This window comes from Micromys minutus, assembly GCF_963924665.1.
Source record: "Micromys minutus genome assembly, chromosome: 31".
NCBI lineage: Eukaryota > Metazoa > Chordata > Mammalia > Rodentia > Muridae > Micromys > Micromys minutus.
In genome coordinates this window covers 2,497,949-2,523,622 of record NC_137966.1, presented here as the reverse complement: position 1 = coordinate 2,523,622, position 25,674 = coordinate 2,497,949, and the positions used below count along the sequence as shown (strand labels likewise).

General features: G+C 45.8%; 1 protein-coding gene across 1 annotated transcript in view; it reads right to left on the bottom strand.

Moving 5' to 3' along the window:
• Positions 1-5,527: 5,527 nt before the first annotated feature.
• The window catches only part of ADRA1B (adrenoceptor alpha 1B), a gene marked incomplete at its 5' end in the record, with an annotated part of 56,240 nt that continues 36,093 nt past the window's right edge, over positions 5,528-25,674 (bottom strand). The window contains one exon of the mRNA XM_080942083.1: positions 5,528-6,152. Within this exon, the coding sequence (XP_080798209.1) occupies positions 5,554-6,152 (599 nt within the window). The 3' untranslated portion in view covers positions 5,528-5,553. The remainder of the gene's footprint in view (positions 6,153-25,674) is intronic.

Genomic DNA, 25,674 nt, shown 5'->3' with positions numbered 1-25,674 from the left:
TTCATTAGCTGTCATGAGACTTTAAAGTCAAATCTTTTTTAGATTTATTGATTTTATCTGTATGAAAGTTTTGCTTGCATTACACATGTGTATCATGTATGTATGTGAATCACATACATTCCTGGTGCTCTTGGAAGTCAAAAGAGAGGGCTATATCAGATAGGCTGGAGTTTGGGATGGTTGAGAGCGATGGTGTAGATTCTAGGAAATGAACCAGGTTCTCTAAAAGAGCCACAAGTGCTCTTAACTATGGAGCCATCTCTCTAGCTCTATTGAATTATTTTTTTAAAATAATATTTACTTATTATTTATTATTTTCAGCGTATGTGCATATGCATGTGTGTGTATGTTCTTATTCAGGGTTTCTATTCCTGCACAAACATCATGACCAAGAAGCAAGTTGGGGAGGAAAGGGTTTATTCAGCTCACACTTCCACATCACTGTTCATCACCAAAGGAAGTCAGGACTAGAACCCAAGCAGGTCAGGAAGCAGGATCTGATGCAGAGGCCATGGAAGGATGTAACTTACTGGCTTGCTTCCCCTGGCTTGCTCAGCCTGCTTTCTTATAGAACCAGGTCTACCAGCCCAGGGATGGCTCCACCCACAATGGGCGGGGCCCTCCCCCCTTATCACTAGTTGAGAAAATGCCTTACAGCTGGATCTCATGGAGGCATTTCCTCAACTGAGGCTCCTTTTTCTATAATAACTCCAGTTTGTGTCAAGTTGACACAAAACCAGCTAGTACAGTGTATAAAGGTACATATATAAAAGCCAGAAAACATTTTTTGGAAGACGATTCTATTCTCCCACTGTAAATTTAGGAGACTGAATTCATGTAATCAGGCTTGTATAGAAACCGTATGTACTATCTGCTGGCACATCTTTTGAGATAAGAGGCCAAGCAGCTCAGGCTGGTTTTGAACGCCTGATCTTTCTGTCTACAGATCCTAAGTGCTAGGATCAGCCTGTGCCGCCATGCCTAGATAAGTCACCAGCTAATTAAAGAAGATGGTGATCCTGGAAATATTGAAAATGTCTGGCTGGAGGGCATGGGGGTACATGCATGTAATTCCATCACGTGAGAGACTGAGGCAGAGGGATTGTTGTGAATTTGAGGTTCATTTCGGGTACATAAGTAAGTTCAAGGCAACTTGGATATGTAGTAAACCTCTGTCTCCCAAACCAAACCAAACCAAACCAAACAAGATAGTGTGGATCTGTGCAAACTTCTTCATGGTTTCTGTTACTTATTCCTCATCTTTACCTTAGAAGGTCAGTACTAAACAGGTCCTCTGCTCACATGCAAGACTTTCAAGCCCAGCGCATGAGGTGCCTGGTCTGGGTAGGAACACTGACTTGAAGGCCAAGTTCAGACTTGCAGCTGTTCTGTGCCTTGTCTCTAGCTCCTCAGTCAGAGAATGTGCTGTCTGAGACACCATATGTTTTCTTTTCCCAATCATAGTCTATTGTGTGTGCGTGTATGTGTGTGTATGTGTATGTATGCACATATGTGAGCAGCCGTGCTCATCTGATATGTGTTCATGTGGAGGCCAATGCCAACTCGGGCATCTTCTCAATCATTCCCTACTTTGTTTGTTGAGACATGATCTCACAATGGAGCCATAGGTTGTGGTTTTGGCCTGGCTGACCGGCCAGTGAGCCCCAGGATCTACCTGTCTCCGTTTCTCCAGTGCGGGGGCTACGGATGAGCAGTATCATGCTTGGCTTCAAAATCTGTGTGCTATTTATGTCTTTCCCACCCATCTCTCTCCATCCACCCAACTCCTCCAGTATTCCTTTTTCTCACTCATGTTTCAAACCCATGACCTTTTCTATAATTATTGTGTCAGTCTGTCTGTCTGTCTGTCCCACTGTCTGTCTATGTCTCTCTCTTTCCCATTTAGTGTTGCTCTGGCATGTGTGTGCTTAGGGCTGAGCACGTAGGCTTAGATAGTGTGTCAGGGGCTTGATCCCTAGAGACGATGGATTACCACCCTCTCAGCAGCCATGGGTTGACTGTAGCTCTTGATCTAGGGGTGGGACCTTGTGAACTCCCCCTTGAGTTGGCATGTGGGCCAGTGTTACCACTATGCAGGCCTTATTCAGGTGACCACACGGTTGAGAGTCCGTGGGTACAGCATCCCTGTCTGGTGTAGAAGACATTGCATAGCAGCAGGCATCCTGGTCCTCTGGCTCCTGCGGTCACTCCACATCCTCTTCTTTGAGGTCCCCTGAGCCTTAGGTATAGGCTTGCACTGTAGATATGGATTGAGAATGGTGTTCTGCTTCCTATATGGGCGTGCGAGAAAAGCACTTTATCCATCGAGACACCTCTTCAGTCCACTTGCAGTGCTTTATTAACTTAAAAAGACAGATTATCTTGAGAAAGGGTCTTATGTAGCCCAGGGTTGCAGAGGCTGGCCTTGAACTCCCGATCCTCATTCTTCACCTCCGGAATGCTTAGAGGGATTACAGGTGTGCTATACTAGTCCAGTGTTTATTACTCTCCTAAAACCTTGTTTTTCTTTTGGCCCGGTCTCTTTAGTAATCTTTCTTTGGGCTTCGGGAAGCCATATTCTTTTCTGACTTGTCTTATGACAGGATCACACTCAGAGCTCAGGCTGGCCTGAAACTGGCCCAGTCTGGCCTTAAGCCAGCCTCAACCTCCTGAAGCTGCAGAGAGAAGGTACCGGTTCTGACCCGCAGCATTCTGTGACTCTGTGATGAAACTGTGCCTTTCTTTTTAAACATGAACTCTGGCAAGGCATGGTGACACATTACCTATATACTTGGTGAACACTCGGGAGGTTGAGGCAGGAGGATACTCCTGGACTTATGACAAGACTTATCTCAAGAAAGAAGCAAGCCAAAGGAACCCCTGGAGAGAAGTGAATCCTGAGGCCCAAGGCCCTGAATTCTATGAGCAACTTGAAGCCCCTTTGGTCTACATATTCAGATTTTCTAAATTTCATATATCCATGTAGATGACTGAATAATGGATGCCTCTGTCTATAGCTGCTATTTGCCGACTGTTTATCAGTGTCTGGCATGGTGGCCTTCTACATTATGCCAACCTTCAACCCTCACCGTCTCCTTCCATCTTCTCAGTGTTAAAAGCACACACTATGATTCATCGTCCATTTTTCATAGTACGAGAAATTGAGGTTAGACTTGCGCGACGAAAGCTGCTGAAGGTGACAAGCTGCTGCGCGGCGGCAGCGGGATTTGATCCCGGGTCTGGAGGGGGAGCCATCGATTCAGCTTGTCAAGCCACTTGCTTCTTTACTTGGGTTGACAGAGTTACTCTGCTGCATGTCTGAGCAGTGAGTGACAGATGATCCGACAAGCGTCTGGATGGCTGGAGGGGGTAGTGTGGCCCTGCTCTGTGCTAGGCTGGAGTTCACATCAGACAGACCTGCCTATCTCCAGAGCTCTGGTAAACCCTGCCTTCCCTGGGCCTGGACACAGCGAGGGACACGGAGAGGTCAGTATCATGCTGGCTTGGGCTTGTGGCTGATCTGGAGCCCAGTACTCTCTGGGGTGGGGGTGGAGGGGCAGGGTGCTAGCTACTACTTGGCCAATGCTCACTCTGGAAGGAGGCGGGCAGCTGCCACCACTCCCCAACAGCTCCCCCCAAAACTCCCAGCCCTGGGTGACCTCCAGATACCGGAGACTGATGAACTAACTATGTCCAAGCAGAACAGGAAATGCCTTTGGTGCCTGTGGTTTCAGATTTCCAAGATCAGAATTGTGAGTCTAATCTGTCCAGACACTTGAATGCCAGTGATTGCACTGGGGAACAACCTCAGAGAACCTTGCTCACTCTTGGTGGGCTGCAGGGAGAGTTCTATTTGTGAGGTGACAAACAAGGTCAGAGGCAGCAACATGAAGTGCCCAAGGCCATGCAGAGCTTGGCCCCAGACCCTGCTGCTTCAAATTGCTTTCCCTCTACCGTGAGGGCCCAGGGTGACTGGGACAGGCCCGGGGAACGAACTGAAGGGAGGAAGAAGACAGCCACCCTCTGTCCTCTCTGTGTGCTGTCTTGTACTAGGATTCTGTAGAAGAACAATTTTAAACAAGGTTTGCATTGCCAATCAAGTAATTTTGGAGGGCCAAGTTACTTCTTCTTCCCTGGGAATAAGGTCTAAGCATCCCCCGCAGGTCCCAATTGGGTCTCCTGGTCTATGTAGGAACAAGAAGAGGCATTTGGGAGAATGTTGTCAGGACTGAAACACGCAGTCCTGGAGGCACAGGCAAAAAAGGTGGTGCTGTAACGACACTTTGCCAAGTTCTTTAAAAAAAAAACTTTGTTATTATATTGGTGTATGTGTCTGTGTGTTTGTGCGTGTCTGTGTGTGTGTCTGTGTGCATGTGTGTATGTGTGTGTCTGTGTGTGTGTGTCTGTGTGCATGTGTGTATGTGTGTGTCTGTGTGTTTGTGTGTGCACATAAGCCGTGTGGCATAGTGCATGGGAGGAGGTCAGAGGCTAACTTGCCAGAGTCAGTCCTCTGCTTTATCTTGTGTGTCCCAGAGATCGAAGTCAGGTCCTCAGGCTTGGCAGTGAACACCTTCACCTGCTCAGTGGTCTTGCTGGCCCTGGCCAAATTCTTAACCTCAGTCACCCATCTATAAAAACAATTAAGGGTTCTAAATTGTCTGCAAATGATGGTGTGTGTGTGTGTGTGTGTGTGTGTGTGTGTGTGTGTGTACCTTTTGGAATGGCCTTGTCTATAGTTTTGTGGTATTGACTCCTGCAAGTTGTCCTTTGGCTTCCACATTGGTTGTGGCACCTGCTCACCTCTTTATAAGTACATTAGATATATAATAATAAATATATAAAATAAAGTAATAAATATTGTAATAATAAATATTATAATAACAACAATGCCACTAATAATAATAGTCTACCCTCCCCCTGTCTGCCCCAAAAGAAAAGTCCTAGGAGATTTGGTCAGACCCGAAGGAAGAGGAAGCACAAGGCTCTCCTACACAGATCACTCGAAGTCGTACAGGAGAAATGATCTTTAATATCGGACTTTTTTTCCGACCCTATCAAAGTGTCAGCATTGACCAGAGAACAGGGAGGGGCTTGAGAGGTACAAAGTCAAAAGACAAACAACACAACTGAATATCACCAGGGGGCACACTCGCTCTGCCCCCGGCACGCGCGTGCGGGCAGGCCTCACACACGCACCCATGCAGCCCACGCGTACACCGAACAGACACACGTACGTGTACCCACAGATAAATACGAATAGAGAAACCCATTTTATGTATATACAGAGAGAGAAGAGAGAGAGACTTAAGTCCCGGCGTGGGGGGGGGGGGGCAGGCTCTCAGCATGCTCAGCCCAGCTCTTCGCTGTACCTGGCACCCATGCCCCTGCCAGAAAAGCAGCTGCCCCTCTCCCCGCCCCCCTCCCCATTGTCCCCTTGCGACCCTGTGTCTACCTAGGGCTGACATTCCCCCCATTCGCCCTCCCGCCCCCACGATGGTGTTCTCCCTCCCATGATGTGTGTGTGTTTTGGGGGGGCGTTGATGGAAAGGGACCCTAAAGGTGCCCGGGCGCCAGGGGCATGTTGCTCTTGAAGCCCGGCTGCCCGTTGGCCAGGTCAGTCGTGGTGTCGCAGCCCCCGTTGCTGGTGTCGCCTTCGGTGCCCGGGCTCTCAGGCTCCCCCAGGAGCTTGAAGGTGAAGAGTGGCCCAGAGTCGAGGCGGCCTCGGCGGCCAGGAGGCTCTGGCAGGCTGAGCAGCGCCCCGGGTTTCCACTCGGGGAAGGCGCACAGCTCCACGGATGGCTGCGTTCCTCGACCCAGATAGCCCGGGCTGGGCGACGCCGAGGGCAGGGTCCGCTGGCTGCCGCTCATGCAGCTGCCGCTGTCATCCAGAGAGTCCTTCCGCGACTGCGACCTCTCCAGCGAGCCGCCGCGGGTCCAGGGCCGGTAGGTGTAAGCGCAGCCGCCTAGACGGCGACGGCGGCGGCGGCGGCGGCCACCGCGGCACTGGCACCCAAGGATCCGCATGAAGGCGCGCTTGAACTCCTTGCTGGAGCACGGGTAGATGATGGGGTTGAGGCAGCTATTGAAGTAGCCCAGCCAGAACACCACCTTGAACACGGCGTCCGGGGGCTTTAGGGTGGAGAACAGGGAGCCTGCAGGGGTGCAGACAGAAAGACAGCGGTTGGTTAGTACCGTCTCTGCTCAGTGGCTCTCCTAAGCTGTGCGCAATGGTAGCTTTTCCTCTGGGCCCAGTCCCAGGTGATTTTGAAACGAGTGAATTACTCATGGGTTGCGAGGTCTTGCGGCTTTATTGCAAAGACCAGAGTTTGGATCCCAGCATTCCCATGGAGAAATTCCCAATTTTCCGCATCTCCAGCTCTAATGGAGCTGACATCCTCTTCTGGCCTCTTTGAGCACTACACATACACGAGCACATACACTCACACATAGACACACATTTAAAAAAAATAGATGAACCAGGTATGTTCACTTTTAATACCAGCATTTGGGAGACAGAGGTTATGTGGATCTCTGTGAGTTCGAGACTAGCCTGGTCCTATAGTGAGTTTCAGATTTACCAACAAACACACAAATAAGCGAATGAAAGAAAAAATGAATGAATTCCAACTCAGTAACTTCCCTCTCTATACGAAATATCTCCTGATTTAGATAAACAGCCACCGCAGCCCTGACTGTTAGGTTTCATCCCTTAGCATTCACTCCTTCGCCCCATGAGATCTTAACAAAATTAATACCACACGCCTTTAGTCTAGGCTGCCCGTGTGAGGTGCTTTACCTATACAGTGTCTTATCTTTCTCAAAAGCTTGGGAAACAGGCACCAATTTGTTCCCTTGGCAAGTAGGAGCCACGTTAAAGACCAAAACGCAAACAGGCCTTTAACAAGAAATGAAAACGACTTAAAAGACTTTAAGAAAATCTTGGAATGAAGAAAAATGACTCAGTGCCCAGGCAACAATAAGAGAGGTTATTTATTTTCTCTCAAACAGCTTAAAGGTTATTTAGAATATTAGAAATGCTCGAACAGGAAAGAAAGGGGTGAACATATATCTTAGTAGTGGAGTCATTGTGTTCGAGGCCTTGGGTTCATTTCACTAAGCCAAGCAACGTAAGTCTGAGTCTTGGAACGGACCTGGTGAAAGGAGACATTGAATTCCTAGTGTGACCTCTGACCTCCATGTCTGCAATACCTCAAATAAATTAAAAAACATTAAGTAAAGTTAAAATATCTATATGGTGTCTCATACCTATAATCCGAGTGCTCAGGGGGCTGAGGCAGGAGGATTGCTAGAAATCTGAGGTTGTGCTGGAGTACATATTTTTAGTCCAGCTTGGGTTTTACAGTCAGGTACAAAATGAGAGTCTGTCTAAAAGCAAGCAGATAAACAATGCCCTTCCACCCCCCAAAAACCAACCACAAAAATCTCCCAATCAACCAGGTAACCAGTCAAAGGAGCAAAACATCTCCCCCACCTCAAAACCGAAACAAAATAAGAAATCAAGAAGAACACAGAATTCCCAGTAGCGTATACTCAGGGGGAAGAAGTGGATAAAGAAAATAGGCAATTCACGTGAATGAAGACAAGATGCTCAAAGTGCCAGGCAGTCAAATACACTGAAGTGGAAGTCATAAAGAGACAAGCCGTGGCTTCTAAGATGATGGAAAACATTAGAAAGCTGCCAAGAAAGGCTGTGGGGACAGGAGGAGGCCCTGGCTTTGGCTGCTAAGGGCATAGGCTGTTGAGACATTTAGAAGACACTGGCACTGTGTGTGCACAGTTGAGCTGGGCCATTTTGTTCCAGGCCAAACCACTCAAAGGATTTCACATAGGACCATAAGGTGTCACACAGGGGGATGCTTTTGGTAGCGTTGCTTGTGGTCACAGAGAATAGGAGAAAGCACGGGGTAAAGGAGGAAGAAGGCATATGTAATTCTGGATAAGGGTAGCCCTTATGTCCCAGGGTATCAAACCTTTTGGCAACTTGGAAAGAGTCTAGGTACAGAATTTCTTTCCATGGAAAAACATGGAAAACAGGAGTGAGATTTATGAATGATTTTATTTAAGTAATCCGCCAAACAACCATATGTGTTTTGCAGAAACATTTTCAAAAAAAAAAAAAAAAAAAAAAAAAAAGCCACGTCAGAAAATGATATGAGACGCTCAGTGTTTGCCTAGGGGTGAAGGCAGACACACACAGACGAGGAGCTGGGAACAGAAGGACATAAATCAGGAGAACAAGAGATCACTTGGCAGGGACAATGACGGCGAGATGCCATGATCTGTACACTTGATTAACTCGCCCTCTGAATGTGAGACCCTAAATCATTTCACGGCAATACCAAACTAAAACAATTTCTAATTTAAATATTAGGGAACTGAGACCTGGATCGGGTTAGTGTGTTGTCCCTGGCCACACAGCACACCTGTAATTTAGCAGGCATGGAACCTACATTTAACCTAAACCCACGCCATATTCTTAAATAAAAAAGATGCTATCACTAACGCTCCTTTTAGAAGAATGAGAAGATATTTTTAAAAAGACAAGAAAAGCTTAAGTATTAAAAAAAAACAAGCAAACCCTTATAATGCAGAAAAAAATCACACTTAAAATTATTTTTGAGACAGGATCTTGGAATATAGTCAGGCTGGATTCAAACTTGTAATCCGCATTGCTGTCCATTTCCAGGATTTTCTATTGCATTTATTTATCGAAAGCGACATAGCCATAGTTTGCAGACCATTTTGCACTTTCAGTGTGCACTAACCCCACTGCCCAGCCTGTGGTATATCATCTTTCATGTTCTGTCTTCGGTGCCCAGCCACACTGTGAGCCCGACCTCTGGGTAATCTAGTAATCTTTATATTTGATAAAGATATATGGATAGAGTACTTTCTAGTGGTGTGGATGCTTCTAGAATTCCCGCTCTTGGGCTGGTGAGATTGCTCAGTAGGTAAGGCTGTTTGCTACCAAGTCTTAGAACGTGACTTTCTTCTTTAGGGATAAAGGAGAGGACCAACTCCTGAAAATTGTTCTCTGGCCTCCATTTGCATGCTGGGCACTGCTACTCAAACAAAATGTAGTTTAAAAAAAAATCCCATCTTTAAGGTTGGGTTATGCTTGCATTCCTTCTGGGGACACTTCACCTTCTTGGTCATTTGATGCGGAAGTAACTCTTACTCTCCTGTACTAATTGTCTCTGGGGCTTGGTCCCTCAGCCTGTTAACTTAGGCCTAACTCCTGGAAGCTTCCAGCCTCCGAACAATCTTATCTAGCCTAGACTATCTTCAGCTTCTGAGATTTGCTGCTGAATAAATCCCCCGCCCCTTCCTAGTTCTTTTTGAACTCTGGCTGGCTGATTCGGCTCAGCTGTTCTAGCTCCAACTCCTCTCCAAGCTGACTGATTCAATTGAACTTCTCTCTCAGCTCCTGACTGAATTGCTCTGTCACCTCAAACACACTCTAGCAATCTGTTCTCATTTTCTGGCTCATCCTGTCTTCACCCGTGATGAGCTTTTTCACTCTTCAACCTGTCTCTGTAAAACTCCCAGTAAAAACTGCCTCCTGCCGCTCTCCCTTTGGGCTGCTTCCTCTTACATTGCCTGTCTTTCTAGTCTTGCGAGAGTTGGGCGTATCCATTCTGTCAAATCTTTCTCTGATTCGTCACTTCGTCTGCCACTCAATTAGACATCCCCCTTCAAGCACGGGTGCTTCCTTCTCCAACTTCACCTTCATTGTTTTGGGATCAAAGGTGTGTACTAAGAATGTGTCTGTATCCCAGGCAGAGGGATTAAAGTTGTGTGCTAAGTCACACCACAACTAGAAGCAGTTTTATTTTTTTTTTCCCCAGTAAATAACACAATCCCAGGGTTCAAATATCATGCAACAATTTGAAGTTCACCCTTTGTTGTGGGGGATTCCAATATTTCTCTGTTCAGCAAATCAGTAGTGCTGGCTGCTGTGGGATTAGTTGGGCTTCTGGAGCAGGACTAAGCCAGCCAGGAGTTTCTACTTGGAAAGAGTGCTCGGCATACCTGTGTGTCAATGCTGACTGACATCTTCTTTAAACTCAGGGGAAACATGGAAGTAGGCTACATTCTAGCTATGTGGTACTAAAACCAACAAAGTGCTACTTCATGTTTTTTTTTAAAAATTATTTTTAAAGACTTGTTTATTATATACACTGTAGCTGTCTTCAGACACACCAGAAGAGGGCATTAGATCTCATTACAGATGTTTGTGAGCTGCCATGTGGTTGCTGAGACTTGAACTCAGGACCTCTGGAAGAGCAGCCAGTGCTCTTAACCACTGCGCCGTCTCTCCAGCCTGCTACTTCATGTTTTAATTCTGACAAATATTACACCAAAAAGGCTTGTGTCCCATCACTTAATCTAAAGATAGGACTTTGGATTAAGACTCTGTACACAGGGCTCCTAGTGAAATGTAGCTTATAGTAAGTGAACAGGAAGCATCCTGGCAGAATGAACTTAGGCTGTGGGCTCCTTTCCTGGTGTGAGGGGTCTAGGAAACAGGTCTTGACTGAGTAGGAAGAGGAACAAGAACGGTGAATATCGGTGGCCCATGTTCTCCCCTGGGAGGGATGTGCTGATGAGGACAAAGACAGGCAACATACCTTGTTGCATGGGGACATATAGAGACACGTGTGGTGGCTGTGGACACAATGTGACCTACGATGGGAAGGACCGAGAGCAACACAGTCTAACTTCTGAGGATGGACACACAACCTTGCCTGGCGTCAAGCCTGTAGAACGGCGCTGAACGGAGCAGTAAACAGATTGTTCTTTTTAAGGTCTGCACAGAGCACACTAACGCCAAAGGCTAGTGTTTGTCATCTGCACTGTGAGCACTGTGTCCAAGGCCCCGTGCCGACACTTCATTACAAAGCACCCGCCTACGGCCATGGCCTTGTACAGTCTAGGCCAGGACCTGAGGATGGGTTTTTCTCACGCAGATCTGTAGTCTTGGGCTATTCATTCCTGTGAGTGGAGAGCATTCTTTCCTCTGCAGACAGTTCGGCAGTGTGAGAGGTTGACAGGAAGGCTGAATTCAAATGACCTGGCCTGGTGTTAGAAACTGGCTGCTGGATTCTAGAAGGGTTAATGAACCCTCAGTTTCTCATTTATAAAATGGGGACAGTAACTGTTTCACAGTTTTGTCTTGTTTGTTGGTTGTTTTGGCTACATGAGAGTATGTATGTACACTGGGTGTGGTGTGGTGGCACACACTGAAAACTGAGTAGGGGCTCAAGGTCATTGTGAGCTACAGATTCAGTTTCAAAGCCAGCCTGGGCCACAGGAAGCCCTGTTTCAAAACAATTACAACAGCAACATCATTATCAACAACAACATAATAATAATAATACATAATGATAAAAAGGAAGAAATACACGAGAAAGAGAAGAAAAGAAAGTAGCCATGTATAAAGTCTTTAATATACCACCTGGTACTTTAAACTAATAACAAATGTCGGGGCCTTTTGAATGCACAAACAACTCATGTCAGCAGGAGGCGAGTTTCAGTGCCTGCAAATATACAAATCTGTGGCTTTATGCTTCTATAAGGAGGCTCGAGATTTGCATGTGACCTTTCTGTAGCCCTGCGCCATGCATTTTGTAGCACCCTTAGGTGACTGATAACCAATCAATAACTTAGAATATCTAGTGTGATCTAAGTGAACCTAAGTGGCTGTTATGCCGCACAGTGTTTCGGGAGCAGCAAGGGGGAAAGAGCCACACGTCTCGGGAGCGGTTCTAGTGTTTCCTCTCAAATATCTGTGCACATTTATTATGTATGTATGTATTTATTTATTTACTTACTTATTTTTGTGGTAGGGGCCACATGCCAAGGAGTAGCTATACAGTTCAAAGGACACCTTTGAGGAGTCAGCTCTCTCCTTCTATGCATATCTGGGGACTGAACTCCTGTAATCATGCTTGGCGGCAACCCCCTGTGCCTGCTGATCCATCTTCCTGCTCTAGCTCTTGGTGCTTTTAATTTGGAGTTGGTTAAACCCTTGGGTGCAGAACTGGAAGACACAGAGGGCCAACACAGCCTGCCTAGTCTTCAGTCTCTACCAGGAACTCTGCTCTGGTCTGCCCCGCCAAGTGTGGCTTCTTTACCCTGCGCCCTGCAGAGCACATACAGGTAGGTCCCATTTTGACACTTAGTTGCTTGTTAATATTAAGCCATGTCCCAGGGCTAGATCGTAAATTCCTCCTTCGTAGGAAACATTATTTTCATTTCCCCTCAAAATTTATATATTTTATTATAAAAATGATAACGCAGAGGTAAAAATGACCGATCACAAGAATAAATGTATAAAGGAATTAAAAAAAAAAATCTTTCTCCGGCCAAGTACGGAGGAGCAGGTTTAACAGCTGCGGTTTTCTTCTGGGAATTTTTAAATGGGGTCCTACTCCATGTCTCTTTCCCTAAATTGCTTTGCTCAGCCACTTCTTCTCTGTCTGGGTCTATACCATTACTTTACCCCCTCTACTGCCACACCACATTCCGATCTGAATGCATAGTAATTCATTTAACTTGTTCCCTGGTGCCGGTCAAGCTGGTGATTGATTTCCAATATTTACCTGCTCCAGCCTGTGGTGATTAAAAAGCCTTAGGCACTTGCTCTCCCCACATCTGTTTCTGTAGGCTAACCTTCCCTGGGAGGAACTGGAGGAACCGCTGGTCCAACAGCACTGTAAGCGCTGACAGCTAGCTGAATTGGCTTCTTAAGGGCTGTCCCCAGTTTCCCTTCCGCTGGACTGTGTGGTGTGGCATCCTCTATACAGGGATACTCCAGGTACCGGTAGCCATTCTGGTTCTTCTTGTCCTATTTGTACTGAGTACTGTTTTATTTTCTCTTCCTTCAGACCTTAGCAGGCTACCACCCTGATTCTGAGACAGAGCCTTCACTATTCGACTCTGGCTGTCCTCCAGCTTGCTAGGAAGCACACAGACCGGCTTGAAATACACCGTCCTTAGTCTCCACAGTGGAGATGTACAGGCGTTCGCCAGCATGCTTGAGTCCTGTAGTAATTGCTTTTGTTGTTTGTTAAGCAGTGAATGCAGTCTCATGTAGCCTAAGCTCATTATGCAACTGAGGGTGACCTTTCTGGATCCTTCTGTGTTTACCTCTCAAGTGCTGGGGTTGCAGGTATGTGCCACCTGTGTGTCCCGTGTGTGTGTGTGTGTGTGTGTGTGTGTGTGTGTGTGTGGTAGGACCCTGAATATCATGCTTGATAGGTCAACTTTTCACACCGTCCCTAGGAACCTCAAGCTCTCACCAGTAAGATGGAGCTAGTAGCAGCAGCTGTACCCAGTGTTGTTTAGGATTAAACCAGATGCAACTTGTTAAGTCTGTAGGGGTTACACTGTAAACCAGGTCTCTGCCCCACAATCATCTTCACAGTAATAGTCATTTGCCACATGGTAATTATTCCTGCATGGAGTGCATGGGTCTAAGAATTTCACCAAAAACAAACAAACAAACAAACAATAAATAAAAACCCCTTGGAACCTATGTTTGATATCGTTACAGATAATTTTGGCTTGATTATTTTCCCATCTGGAGCTTCAATTTTTTTCTTCGATTTAGTAGCTTTAGCTGAGTCCTTAGCATCCTCGAAGTTCAGCATCTCTGAGGGCACATACTACTAATCCTTCTTGGGGTTGGGGTGGGTATGGGCTTCCCTTGGCCCACCACAAGGGGGCACTGTGAGTCTGGGACTGCTTGGACCCTGGAACAGATTCCAGGAATATTTTGACTGCTTCCCTCATAATATTCACCCCCAAGCCCTGCACCCCACCTCTACCCTAACACCCAGGAGGACTAAGGCTCTATTTAGTGGGGCAGCCCGTGTCCTGGTAGGATGCAGAAAACCATAGTTAATTGGAGAAGGTGCTAAGCCTCTTTGGCACGAGAGAAGATGGGCCATGTGGTTCTCTTCCTCTGGCCACCCAAACAGATCCTTCCCCGGAATAGACTGCCAGGAGACAGGAATAAACACATCAGGAGAAGTAGGTTCCTGGAAGGCGGGTGCCGTGTGCTGTGGGTCAGGCTGCAGAGGGTTCTCTGACAATGTCGCCAACTCCCTGTGAACGTCCCCTGCTCTCTGAGCCTGGCTCTTCTGCTTCTCCTGCTCGTGAAGGGGTTCCCGTGCTCCAGGCTCTGCACCTTAGCTTGCTGCGCCTTGGCAAGTCCGCTAAGTATGTCTTCTAAGGGAAGGAGAGTGGCTCACTCGAGGCCACGCAGCCCACGCAGCTTGGTGAACAGCAGATAGCCACTAGAACCTGCCCCCGTTGATTGAATCCAAGACATGTTTAGGAAGCAGCGGAGTCAGGGATTTGAGGTTCTTTTCCGAGGTCTGCATCCTCAGGAAGGGGTGAGAGGAGCTCCCTGAGAGTGAGCTGGAAAATGGGAGTTGCTTTCTGCAGGGATACGTCACTTAATATTTGCTGCGGGCCGGGTGCACTGAAAGCTCTCCATTAAGTTCCACTCTCATGGATGCTGTGAGCACACTGACACACAGTTTTCATTCTGATATTAGGCTGCCACCAGGAAGGTGACAGTGGTCGCAGTCCACAGGCAAGGCTTCTCACCATACTGCTTTTACAAACTTAGGCTCAAGGCTGGGTTCGTGTGATCTCTGACCTGCACGAAAACTTCCTGAATTTTTCTCAGAAAACAGTCTGTGGCTGACATGGTAGTTGTAAAAGGACCAGGCACTCTCCAAAGCCAAAGACTCCTGACCTCAAGACTAGGTTTACTAATTAATGTCAGTCTGAGCTACCACTTACATAATACGTTTCTTTAAACCCATTCACTTTTGGTACCCAAACTACAGGGTACAAGAAGAAGGCTGGAAGATTAATTTAAAAACAACAACAGCAACAAGGAAATCTATTATTTTATAGAATAATTAAAAAAATATATAGTCTAATAGGTGCATGCCACAGATATGTTTGAGTAAACATTTGTAAGTGCTTAATTGTTACTCTAATGAGACATAAATTCGTAAACTCTGCTTTTGTGTTTGTGCTGTGTGTACTCTATGTGTCTCACTGTGGATGCCTGTGAAGGCTAGTGGGGGGCGTGTGCTATCCTCATTGTTCACTTTATACCTTATTCTATCAAGACAACATTCCGCGGAGAACCCGGGACTAGGCCGGTGACCAGTAAGCCCCAGGAAATTTGTCTCTGCCCTTCTCATCAAGAAGAGGGGTTAAAGGTGTGTGGGACCATGGTTGGACTTGTTCCATGGCTGCTGGGGATTTGAACTCAGGTCTTCATGCTTGCACGACAAACACTCTTACCCACTGAACCATCTCCCCAGCTCAGAACTAGATTCTCGAGAGAAGCTTTAATTGCTAGTTGAAAACGGGATTCATTTGCTATAAATAGAAAGCCATAGTTAGAAAAAATAAGATAGAAACACAGCACTCTTAGTACCCTTTGGATTGCTCCAGACTGGCAGGCCTCAGGCCTGCTCTCCCTCAGAAAGCAGAGGTTAGTACAGGTAGAGATGAGTTGACATTTTGACCTTAAAGCGAGAGGCATTCCTTTTTGAGGGACCTAAAGTATTGAAAGATGTGAACTGAGAATCCCTTTCTCCTTGGGGAGCTCAGTCCCTAGCACATAGTAGATGTTTCATAAATATTTGATCAGTGACTGAATATGTAATTCAGAGGTTCTTGTGCCATTTATAGCTGTAATTTGAAGCCATCACATAAAGCACACAAACCTACATTCGATTTGATTTGACCAGCAGCAGAGATGTCCCTGGGAAGCACTGTGTTAGTGACCCCACGACCCACACTGATTTACTTGTCAGTCTTAGGATCAGGCTTATTAAAAAGATCTAATGAGACAGCCTTCTAAAAGGGCTGAGGGTTGAGACCTTACCACTTGTGTGAGGCATTTCTATTATTTTCCTCTACCTTCTGTTGGGTGCTAGGAGGAGGAGGTGAGGCTTAGATAAGAAGGGATAAAGTTAGGGAACAGATGTTATAGTAAACCCACCAACGTCAATAGGCTCTTAAGGGGCTTTGAGTGATTTAGGGGGCTTGTGAAGTGTAAGGATCAGAGGCTAACACCCAACAGGGCCAGGACAGAGAGAAGCATTTGTTGGTTGGACATGTTCCAAGGAGGTCATCCTGTAGGGTCTATTCCACAACTCTGAAGAGTAAACATTGAACATTCAATTTGCTGTGAGCCAACAACACTCACCACAGCCACAGGGCATCCTTGTAGAATCACAGCTACTCTTTAACAAAATTCTCTTTGTACCAATCACTGGGCTAAAATGCATGGCCCCTTTTTGCCTGTGTGGTGGTTAGTTTTAATTGTCAGCTTGATGCAATCAATGAGGGGACTGTGTAGAGAAGGTTGCTCTATTGGCGTCTGCACAGTCTGTGCAGGATTGTCTTGATTACGTTAGTTGAGGTAGGCCCACTGTGAGTGTCACCATTCCCTTGGTAGAGGCGTGTGAACATTGTAAGAGTGGAGAAAGCAGCTGAGCCCAAGTGTGCATGTGTTCATTATCTCTCTACTTTTGACTGTGAGTGTGGATAGCTGCTTCATGTTCCTGCTGCTTTGGCTTCCCCTGCAATGATGGATTGATTTTATGGAGCTCGGAACTGTGAGCTGAAATAAACCTCTCTTTCCATTAAGTTACTTTTGTCAATGTAATTTTCCATGGCAACTGGATAAGAACCTAGAATAGATTTCCTGTACCTGTTCTTAGGACAGCTCCACTTATCTTTGTGATGATAAACCCCAAAGGGCATTATTTATGTTAATGTATAATTCTCCAGCCTGTGTTTCTGGCCTAGAGATCATGATTGTTCCATGCTGACAGACAGAAGCCCAGATTCTACAAATAAGTTAGTTCACAAAGGTAACAGGGCAGGTGGGAAGTAGAGTATAGAAGGTGAATCTTTGAATCGAGGTGCCCTCAAGTAAAGGACTCGGAACCAGCCGTGCAGCACAGGGAAACAGAATGGATATATTGATATATAAAGATGGGAAGAATGGACGATGAGCGCCTGTCAACACCGCTTACCTCAGGCAGGGGGATTGTGGGTAAACTTTCCTCTTGGTGCTTTTTGGTGTTTTCCAATTCCTCCCCCATACAAACCAATTACGGACTTGGTTAAAATTCAGAAAAAAAAAAACCAAACAGGGCCAGGAAATATGACGTTAAACCACACACTAGCCAGTTTAAAAAAAAAATCTTACCCTGTGCAATTCCCATGTTAGCTTGATGATCAAGCTGGATTTGTTGCCGTGTTAAAGATAGTGTCACAGATGTAGTGCTTTACCTTTGGAGCCTGTAGGAGATTCGCAGGTGAGGGACAGAGACACTGAAAGGAAGTCTTTCACTGATGACACCAGAAACCTTCTCTGTTCATCCCAATGTGCCTCTAGCCTGCTGACCTCACACTATCACTGTGGGGATAAAGGGGGTGTCTTTCTCATTCTCCCCACACTGCTCGCTGTGCACACCCCATAAGCCTTTACTTTACACTGATACAAAAAGAATCAGCAAGCATGCTTGCAGACTGCTATGAGGAGCCATCAGAGCCTGTGAATTCATGTGTTTGGTGCTCGGAGCACCAATATTGAGCTCTGGTTTGTAGCATCCCACTAGGCTGTGACATTCAGAGGCTCTTAGATTATAGATTCAGATTTGACTTATTTCACAGTTATTATTGGGTAAAACCTCGATCTCAGGGGAGCCAGTGGGTGGTGAGACCAGTTTGATCAACTTGTAAATGGAGTGGGGCTCTTCCTTCTCCCCCATCACCATCCTCTTATTGGCAGTGTGTGGCTACACTTTCAGCCAAACTGAGTCTCCCTAGCAGAAAAGGTCCGGCCCAAATAAAAGCTAGAAAACTATAAAAGCACTTGCTAATTCTTTCGGCACTGGCTCTGTCAAAGGAAGCCCTCCTGGATTTGGAAAGCCCTTGTGCAGTTTTTTCCCATCTCCATTTTCGGAGATCATAAACTCGTCCGGCAAATATAACATCTTCGGGGCCAACAGACTCACGTTAAAGTTTTAAAGCAAACTGGAGATACATAGCTGTTTACAGTAACTGGTTCCTAAAGCAACCGTTGACTACCATGTTCACAGACATCCTCTGTGGAGATCCCTCTGATGGCTCAGCATTTCATTCGTGCCTGCTTCTGTTCCAGTTCTTAAATACTACATGGGTCCCCTTTAACCAAAAATTCTTTACCACCCAAGTGCTCTTTTTGTACCTACGATATGTCCTCTGTCCCTCTCCCCTGCCATTGCAGTTTTCTGGTCTATGCCTCATCTTTTTCTCTAATTAGAAAGTGAATTTCTAGAAAAAAGAGTTTGGGCTTGACTCTTCTGTCTCTGTCCAGAGCCTAATATAGGGCCCGACAGGTTACGATAGGCACTTAGCCTATACATACACCACACAGATAATAGTCGAGATTAAACATAATGATATAGAAGCATGTTAGCCCTTAGCTATTGAATGAAGTGAAATTTCTGGATGAGCAACACCCAGGCCTGTGTTAGACGTGAATATCTGGCCAGGTGGAGGTGGCGCACACCTTTAATCACAGCCCTCAGAGGCAGAGGCAAATAAACACTGTCTCAAAACAACCAAAACCAAAAGCACAATGTACTGGCTGGTTTTGTGTCAACTTGACACAAACTGGAGTTATCACAGAGAAAGGAGCCTCAGTTGAGGAAATGCCTCCATGAGATCCAGCTGTAAGGCATTTTCTCAACTAGTGATCAAGGGGGGAGGGCCCAGCCCATTGTGGGTGGTGCCATCCCTGGGCTGGTAGACCTGGTTCTATAAGAAAGCAGGCTGAGCAAGCCAAGGGGAGCAAGCCAGTAAGTAACATCCCTCCATGGCCTCTGCATCAGCTCCTGCTTCCTGACCTGCTTGGGTTCCAGTCCTGACTTCCTTTGGTGATGAACAGCGATATGGAAGTGTAAGCTGAACAAACCCTTTCCTAGTCAGACTAGCCATGAGTAAGCTAATGGTTTGGTCACGTTACGTTACACCACCTCAATGAGTAAATCAGAAGAGTGATGGAGATTAATTCCCAGCATCAATCTTGTGTCTCTATATGTTCTTGTACACACATGTATGCATTCTCACATACATGCCCATGCCCACCTGCCCACATACTCTTGCACGTACAAATACACACATACTCACACAACACGCACACACATACACACACATGCCTGCATGTGTGCTTGTACACATACTCTCACACATACAAATACATACATACATACACACACAATGACATAATACATACATACATACATACATACATACACACACGGGAACAAACCCAAAACATAGAATCTTTGATCCAGTGCCTCAGATCTGCTTCTGAGCAAGACTCTGAGGTGAGAAATATCGCCCCATGCCACAATGATGTGGTCATTTAATTGTGCGAGTACACACAGGAACTCAGTTGTTAAGAGCAATAGGTGCTGTTCATAGGGGTCATCCATTTACTTTTTTGTGATCAGATCTCTCACTGGGACCTGCCTCTCGACTAGACTGTCCACCAGCCAGTGGGCTCCAGGGATCCTTCTCTCCCCACCTCCCCAGCAAGCACACACAACCACACCTGACTCTTTAGCGTGTGTGATGGGCCTCACACTAAGCTCCTTATGCTTGTATAGCCAGCGCACTGCTGGCTGAGGCATTCCTCTGCATGTATTGTATTTCATTTTAAAGACACAGTCTCACGCAGTCCAGGCTGGCTGTAAACTCAATTTGTAAACCAGAGCTTGAGGAAGGACATGAAGCTGGGAAGAAGTTTGAGAAGGGGTCGGGGAGGTTAGAAAGCAGTAGATGGATATGATCAATACATATATAAATGTATAAAATGACAAAACATAACATTATTTCAACAGTAATAGCAACATCCACACCCCACCTTCAGTATGTAGCTAAGGATGGCCTTGAACTTTTGACCCCTCCATTCTCACCTTCTGAATCCTAGGATTATAGGTAGGCAGGCCACACCCGTGTGTCCAGATGGAACTGGTATTTTCCTGCATACCCGGCAAGCACTCTGCCAACTGGGATATAGCCCCAGGCATACAAATTTATTTTTAAAATTTGTTGTCTTGAGCCTCTTGGTTCTCAGGGACAAGCGTGGGGTTGGTTCCCTTGTATTCGGTTCTCTTATGGCCCCTGCCATTAGTAGGATAAAGTTCAAACTGCTTGGGCTGGAATTTACGACCCATTGAACTTGGCTGCAGCATTCCCTGGCCTCTTTCCTTCTACTGACGCCTGCTGCCCTGCTGTCCGCTGGCCTGAGATGGCGCTCCTTTCCCGCCCCTCCTTTCCAGACCTGGCTCTGATGGATTCCTCCTCCTTACAACTACTTTCTTCTGGGGAGTGTAAACAGAGGAGGAAACTAGCACAGAGAAACTCTGCTAAGATCTGGGTGGTACCGGCAGCATCCGGCAGCAGTCAGACAGGAGGGATGGCTCTGTCGTCTCAACTTACACAGATACATATTGGGCTCTGGGTGTATGGGACTCACTCCTAACTGATGGAACTAAGACTCCATTTCGAGCATCTCTGGCCACAAAGCTGGACACACTTCCGTAACCCATAATAGTTATTTTTCTACTGTAACACTTTTCTGGGATAAGGGAAAGCCAATATTGGTTACTTATGTCTTTGTTTGTTTGTTTTGTTTTACTCTTTTTTAAAACTTGGGTCTTTTTAATGTTGTATTCATTATACCTCTTCTGTTCAGCTATTAAAACCTTTGCATGTACCTGGAAACTAAGAGGGTTCTTCTTAGCTGGCAATACTGGTTAAGCAGAGAACTTAGCATCATACTGTTTCAGAGACCCACAGGCCTACCAAGTCTCCTCCTTGGCTACTCAAAAAACACGGAGTCCCCAGATTAAATATATCTGCTGCTTCTGCAAGAATACTTGAGTGCAAGTACTCTTGGGGGGCAGAGGCATCAGATACCCTAAAGCTGGAGTTAGAGCTCACTGTGAGGCACTGTAAAGGTACTGGGAATTGGACCTGGGTCCTCTGGAAGAGCTGCAATTGCTCTCAACCACTAAGTAATCTCTCTAGCCCCACCTATGTTTGCTTGTTTGTTTGAGTCTTGAGCTTACTCTGGGATATCTTGGCTGTTACTACATAGCTCAGGTTGTCCTTAAACTCATGGCAGCTTGCCTGCCACAGCCTCTTGAATGCTGGAGTCATAGTCAGGCTCCATCAGATCTATCTTTATTTCTCTTCTTTACTTCTCCAACAAGATCCACTTACTTACCTAACTGAACCCAGCTCATCTCTGCCTCGAGAGCTTTCCTGACTGCTCCAGATTCTCACAAGGAGAGCCCATAGTGCACAGGCCAAAGCAAGACTATTGTTTATAGGTGATACGTCCGATCTCTTTAGGCATCTTAGAGACTCTTTATAAGATGGGGGTCTGTGTTTTACACCACTACCACGGGGCTGGACAAACAGTCAATTCCTATTGATTAACTGTTGATTAATTGATGTGCCTATTCCAATGTCCAAGGGTGATTTTCGTGATGGCATCACCCCAAAGTAGGGAGTAAGCAGGCAGAGTGTCACAACAGCATGGAAGGGGGACCCTTTCATATCCTGTGAAGGTTCTACGCTTTGGCTTCATGGGAAATCGAGATCTGCCTGGCAGAGGCTTTCATAGACCGAGCATTGGTGAGATTTATAGGGAGGCAGCTATAAAACTTTATAAAGGGGTATAAAAAGAAGACATGTATAAATGGTGAGACATAGCTTGCTTTTGAACAGAAGTCCCTATCCATTATCAATCCATTTCTCCCCAGATTCTTCTGAAGGTCCAAAACAACCTTATTAAAACCCCAACAAGTTTTTTTCCCCCCTGGGGAGAGGTAGTTTTTTTTTTAATTCAAAATGAAATATATGCATAATTATGAAATATAAGAGAATAATTATGAGAAGATGTCCAGGAAATTTGAAAAATAAAACTGATGGGGTGACTATAGAGGAGATGAGTTAGCTCGTCGCCTGTGTATATTAATTAATACTGTCCATGAAACAATAGGGCAGGAAATAGGGAAAAGATAGAAAGTTCCATAAAGTTACATAGTTTAGGTAAAGAACCAAACACCAGTGAAATTTTATGTCATCTCAATGCTTTCAGGAAAAATAGGTTATTTGTAAACAATGTTGGGGCAGTTAGAAAGAAATGAAGTCGGATCCTTCATCCATTTCTTAAGCATGAACTTGTAACAACTTTAAGGTTGTAAGTCTTCAAGAACACCATTGACATACTAGAGGAGAGCTGGGCCTGCAGCCATAGATCTGCCATGCTGAGCACTACGGAGGCAGAGGAATTAGGAGTCGGGTCACAAGTTGTAGGTTTACCTGGGCCTGTGGAGGGAACTTAATTATAATTCTAGCTTAGGCAACTTAGCCCCTGTTTCAAAATCATCATCATTGTCAGCAGCAACAGCAACAATAGCAGCAACAACAAAAACCACAACAACAGAAAAGGAAAACTGAGCTTGGGACTGACAATTTAACTCAGAGGTAGTATGCATGAGGCCCTAGGGTGATGGTTGGTATATGCTCTGCTCAGGGAGTTGCACTATGAGAAAGCGTGGCCTTGTTAGAGTAGGTGTGGACTTGTTGGAGTAGGTGTGTCACTGTGGGTGTGTGCAGTGCCTGGAAGTGAGTATTCTGCTAGCAGCCTTCAGATAAAGATGTAGAACTCTCAGTTCTGCCAGCCTGGACACTGCCTTGATCCCACCTTGGTGATAATGGCCTGAACCTCTGAACCTGTAAGCCAGTCCCAATTAAATGTTGTCCTTTATAAGACTTGCATTGGTCGTGGTGTCTGTTCACAGCAGTTATACCCTAGGACACCTAGTTTAGTCCTCAGTACTGAAACAAGAAATAAGAGAATATGCATAAATATTTTAATGGTTTGGAGAAAAGAAAGATTTTCAGGTGTGGCAGATTCAGGACTGCTAAGGAAGAAATGTAGATGATGAATTAGTTGAGGTATGTTTATAAAGTCCCAGATTTGTCTTTTTGCTTTCTTACTTTGAGGGACAAGATATGGCTTTGAACTTGTGTCTAGCCAATGATGGCCTTGAACTTCCCTTCCCATGTTTCCATCTCTCTGAGTGCTTTAGATTATAGGCACACACGACCACATATGGTCTAAGTGGTACAAGGGGAAGAGCCAGGACTTCATGCTTTCTAGGCAAGCAGTCTATCAACTATCAACTGAATGATATCTCTATTCCATAGGCTGCAAACCCTGAAACCAAAGATGTAAGAAGAATTGAGAGAAATACTAATTTAGTTTTTCTCTTTGAGTTGCGGGGGTTGAACCCAGGGCCTTGCACATGTGAGTCAAATATTCTACCACTGAGCTACATTTTGGGCCCAAGAGAAATATCTGTAACTTCAGTGACAGCAGAAAGGAATGGCATCCTCTCTTTGAAATCGACCATAGAAAACACCTAATCAGCAGAACGCCAAGCAAATCAGACGGATAAACGGATCAGGACAGCGGTCAGCTCAGGAGTTTGTGAAAAGTAAAATCCTTCTTCGAATCAACAATATGAAATGTTTGAGCACTGACAGCTAAGATGAGAGCTTAAAGAGCACTAGGGGAGGGGGAGGGGAGGAAAAAGGGGAGGGGGTTGGAGTGGTGACTTGGATAGTAGAGCATTTACTGTCCTTGTAGAGGACCAGAGTCAACTGATACTCCAGGGGATCTATTGCCCTCTTCTCAACTCATATGGTACACACACACACACACACACACACACACACACACACACGGTCACACGCAAATCTTACTGGGAAAAATCGCCAATGTTTAGTTTGCCTAGGGCATAGGAGAGAAGACATCTTTTTGTGCTCCGGTGGAGAGAGCGACTTTGGGGCAGAAAGGTGGCATTACCTAATCAACATGATCAAATGACCACGGTGTTTGACTTACGTATGACACCCAGGAACTTGTCCCCTAGAAGTGTTCTTGAAAGAGAGCAAGATGAAAAGAGTAGGGAACCAAAGCAGTGTTCCTCCAAACTGAGAAATAACCTAGATTCCCAACAATAGGGGACTGTAAAACAAACCATTCAGCACCCATGCCGTGAAGAACCCCATATTTACCAAAATGGCAAGCTTAGTCTAAAGGCACTTACGTAACTGTTAAAAAGAAAGAAGTAGCAAGTTCCAGGAGATCAGCCTACAACCTACTTTTTAAAAGGTTTATCTATTTTATATTTTATTTTATGCGTGCGACAGTTTTGTGTGCGTGTATGTGTGTTGCCCTGTGTTCTTGCCTGGTGCTACCAAGGACAGAAGATGGTGTCGGCTCCCCTAGAATTGGAGTTAGAGAAGTTAATAGGCAACCAAGGGGATTCGAGGAGTAGAACTTGGATCCTCCATAAGGATGACAAGCGTTCTTCATGGCTGAGCTATCTCTCCACCCCCATCTGATTTCTATATAAAAACTCTCCCCTTCTCTCTCTTCCCCCTCTCTCTTGTGCATACAGTGTTAGAGTTATAACAAAGACAATCCGAGTGAATAAATGCTGAATTGTTGATAGTGTTTACTTCTGAAAGATGGGTTGTATGAAAATTTTCACTGTTCATCTATTTCTTTTTTTAAAAAATATACTGCTTTGCTGGAGTGTAAGAGATAGGTTGAAAACATAGTGTGTGTGTGTGTGTGTGTGTGTGTGTGTCTGTTGAAGTCTACACAGAAAGAGCACAGAGTGGACACCAAAGCCTGACCTTGCTTATGGGGTATAAAGGGGTTGATAAACTCCCAGGGTCTCTTCTCACTCTGACTCTGAGCCTCAAGCCCACCATTTTGAAATGGGTCTGGAGTTAGGGGAGAAAGTCTCTTTGGCCCGAGTTTCTTTGAGCCCAGAACAAACAGGCCACCCAGCACGTGATTCTTCCTTACAAGGTGGTAGATGAGCCTGTCGGCGGGCTGAAAGGCCCACGCGTCTCTGATGAAAGGCTCCACGACAGAACAGGGGCAATTACTGGCCTTGGGGAGCCAGATGGGAAACCAGCCAGATTGGACCACTTAGACCATTAGGCTCCACAAGATGTCTTTCATCCCGTCTCCCAGCAGCTGTTGGCTCATTTGAGTTTTCTTTCTGACTCATCCCTTTGTTCCATCATTTGGCTGGTGGAATCTAACTTTTCCTATCTCCAAACTAGCCTTCCATGTTTAGCTTGGCTCTGGACCCCCACGCGGCGCTGCAGATCTCCTTCTCACCTGTTTGGCACCATCTGGGACACACTGTTCCCTCAGGGGCTATGTCTGGGGACTGGGATGACTTTTTCATCTGGAGCCCGCTGTGGTCTTTGACTGCGGTGTGGGTGATGCCAGCCCCAGCTCCAGGGTGCCCGTCTTCTCTCCAGAGCCCCCTCTCGTCTTCCCATGTCCCTAGAGCCAAGCACGTCGCTTGGTGTTGTGAAATTTTCTGTGATGAAATGACTGTTTTTGGTTGTTGACTGACAGTCACTCTCATGGTTCTAGAGAGAAAGAGCTCACTCTGGCTCTTAGGCTAAGTCTGCGAGCACGCCCTAAAATGACTCTGGATACTG